General features: G+C 51.6%; 1 protein-coding gene across 1 annotated transcript in view; it reads left to right on the top strand.

Moving 5' to 3' along the window:
- Pfkfb4 (6-phosphofructo-2-kinase/fructose-2,6-biphosphatase 4) overlaps window positions 1-2,504 on the top strand; it is a 19,692-nt gene that overhangs the window by 6,700 nt on the left and 10,488 nt on the right. Inside the window, exons 3-4 of the mRNA XM_013030208.1 lie at window positions 590-623; window positions 1,517-1,583. Coding sequence (XP_012885662.1) covers window positions 590-623; window positions 1,517-1,583 — 101 coding nt within the window. The remainder of the gene's footprint in view (window positions 1-589; window positions 624-1,516; window positions 1,584-2,504) is intronic.

The following is a 2,504-nucleotide window of genomic DNA, read 5'->3' as shown; positions in this document are numbered from 1 at the left end:
AGTACCTGCCTTTTGCTGTTGTGTGTGTGTGTGTGTGTGTGTGTGTGTGTGTGTTAAGGGTTATGGGCTTGAACTCTGGGTCTGGGCACTGTCATTCAGCTCTTCAGCTCAAGGCTATAGCGCTCTACCACTTGAGCCACAGGCCACTTCTGGTTTTCTGGTGATTTATTGGAGATAAAGAGTCTCACAACCTTTCTTGCCCAGGCTGGCTTTGAACCACGATCCTCAGATCTCAGCCTCCTGAGTAGCTAGGATGACAGGCATGAGCCACTCTGCCTGTGTGTGTGTGTGAGAGAGAGAGAGAGAGAGAGAGAGAAAGAGAGAGAGAGGTCTTACAGTGATCAGGAAGGCCAAATTGGGGTGTCCATGGGGAAAAGTTTTAGCTCGGCCTGGAGCTGATCTCTCTTTTCCATGTTCCCCTGAGAGCCAGGCCTCCTGAAGATCTCTTGGCCTAGGGTGGAACAGACCTGTTTTGGCCTCAGCCATCAGGAAAGAGCAAAAGTCTGCTTAGTTCTTCCCCAAATCCAACTCTATGTAGAGTGACAGGCTACCATGGGCATGGGCCGCCTATCCCGTATCTGGCCACTAGGGGGCAGGAGTTGTCCACTGTCGGGCTTGCACCAGTGAGCTGTGATTGCATCACAGCCAGGTTGAGGTATGGGAAAGGGGCGTCTGACACCCAGATTTCTGTTGCCAAAGGATGAGTTAACTCAAAGCTTACCTCCTGGCCACATAGAGCTGCAGGGAAAGACCTGGAATGGAATATACTGTGTTACTGGGTGCTGGTGTTTTGTTTGTTGGCTACTACTGCTCTACCACTTGAGCCACAGTTCCACTTCGGGCTTTTGGAGCTAAGAGTCTCCTGGACTTCCCTATCCGGGCTGGCTTTGAACCGTGATCCTCAGATCTCAGCCTCCCGTGTAGGTAGGATGACAGGCTTGAGCTTCTGGCACTCAGCTGTGCTGGGTACTCGAAGTTCATTGTCAGGTGTCGTTTTACACTTGGGGAAACTGAGGCTCGGAGATGCCAGGAACCCCACGCAACATAGCAAGCTGCTCTTCATTTGAACGGAAGTCATCTTGAACTTAAGTCCCTTTACGATGGAAAACGTCATTCAAATGATTATCCAGTTAGTAGGCCAAGGAAAATCAAATGTATTGCTAGCTGGGCACTGGTGGTTCACGCCTGTCATCCTAGCTACTCAGGAGGCTGAGATCTGAGGATCACAGTTCAAAGCCAGCCCTGGGCAGGAAAATCCAGGAGACTCTTATCTCCAATCAACCAGAAGAGAACTGGAAGAGGCGCTGTGGCTCAAGTGGTAGAGCGCTCGCCTTGAGCTGAAGAGCTGAGGGACAGTGCCCAGGCCCAGAGTTCAAGTCCCAGGGCTGGCACCCCCCCCACACACACACACAAAGAATGGGACCAGTATCTGGGCCTTTGCTGTCTGTCTGAAGGTGAACCGCTTCCTTCCCACAGCCAGCACTGACTATTTAACCCTGTGTTTTCTGTCTTGAAGGCAGTGTGCTCTGACAGCCCTCTGTGACGTCCGGAGGTTCCTCAGTGAAGAGGGGGGACACGTGGCGGTGAGTGTGACACCCCAACAGGGGAGATGGGAGACCCAGAACTCCTCCCGCTTATCCAGAATGTTCCCTGGGTGCCAGCGTTGGGAGAGGAAGCTAAGCAGGAGTTGCTGGAGGCCACGTCTGGCTGAGGTTTCCCCTTGGGCTTGTGGCTGCATTGAAATGTGAGAGAATTTTCTGTTCGTTTGTAGAAGTTAAGGCTCTGACGATGCACACGTGTGATTTCTCCTGGTGTGGAGAGCCGGGCCCAGCACTGACTGCTTTTCAGGAAGCAGCTGAGAGCCAACCTGGGAGGGGGGGGTACAGCGAAGTTGGGGTATCTGGGGAGGGAACCCCAGTTCAGCCCACAATTGCTTGCTCCCTTCTGTTTTTCTTTGTGAGTTTTTTTTTTTTTTGTCACTCGTGGGGTTTGAACTCTGGGCCTGGGCGCTGTCCCTCAGCTCTTCAGCTCAAGGCTAGCGCTCTACCACTTGAGCCACAGCACCACTTCTGGCTTTTTTCTGTGGATGTGGTACTGAGGAATCGAACCCAGGGCTTCATGCATGCTAGGCAAGCGCTCTACCACTAGGCCACCTGCCCAGCCCACCAGTAGTTCTTTGAAAAACCACCTCAGCCACTTTCTGCAAACTCACTCATAAAGTTCCTGTTATACACACTGGACTTGATCTCTAATTTTATCTTGGTTCCCTTCATTTTCTCTGTTGATTTTGTTTTGAGAAGGACTTCTCAACATGGTCAATATTTAGTTGACTTTAAAAATTCAGATGTCAGGGCTGGGAAGGTGGCTCAGTGGTAGAGTGCTTGCCTTGCATGCCTGAGGCCGTGAGTTCAATTCCTCAGCACCACATAAGCAAAAAGAAAAAAGCTGGAAGTGGCGCTGTGGCTCAAGTGGTAGAGCGCTAGCCTTGAGCTGAAGAGCTGAGG

The sequence above is a fragment of the Dipodomys ordii genome, unplaced genomic scaffold, assembly GCF_000151885.1.
Source record: "Dipodomys ordii isolate 6190 unplaced genomic scaffold, Dord_2.0 Scaffold128, whole genome shotgun sequence".
NCBI lineage: Eukaryota > Metazoa > Chordata > Mammalia > Rodentia > Heteromyidae > Dipodomys > Dipodomys ordii.
This window is presented reverse-complemented; position numbering and strand designations above follow the sequence as displayed.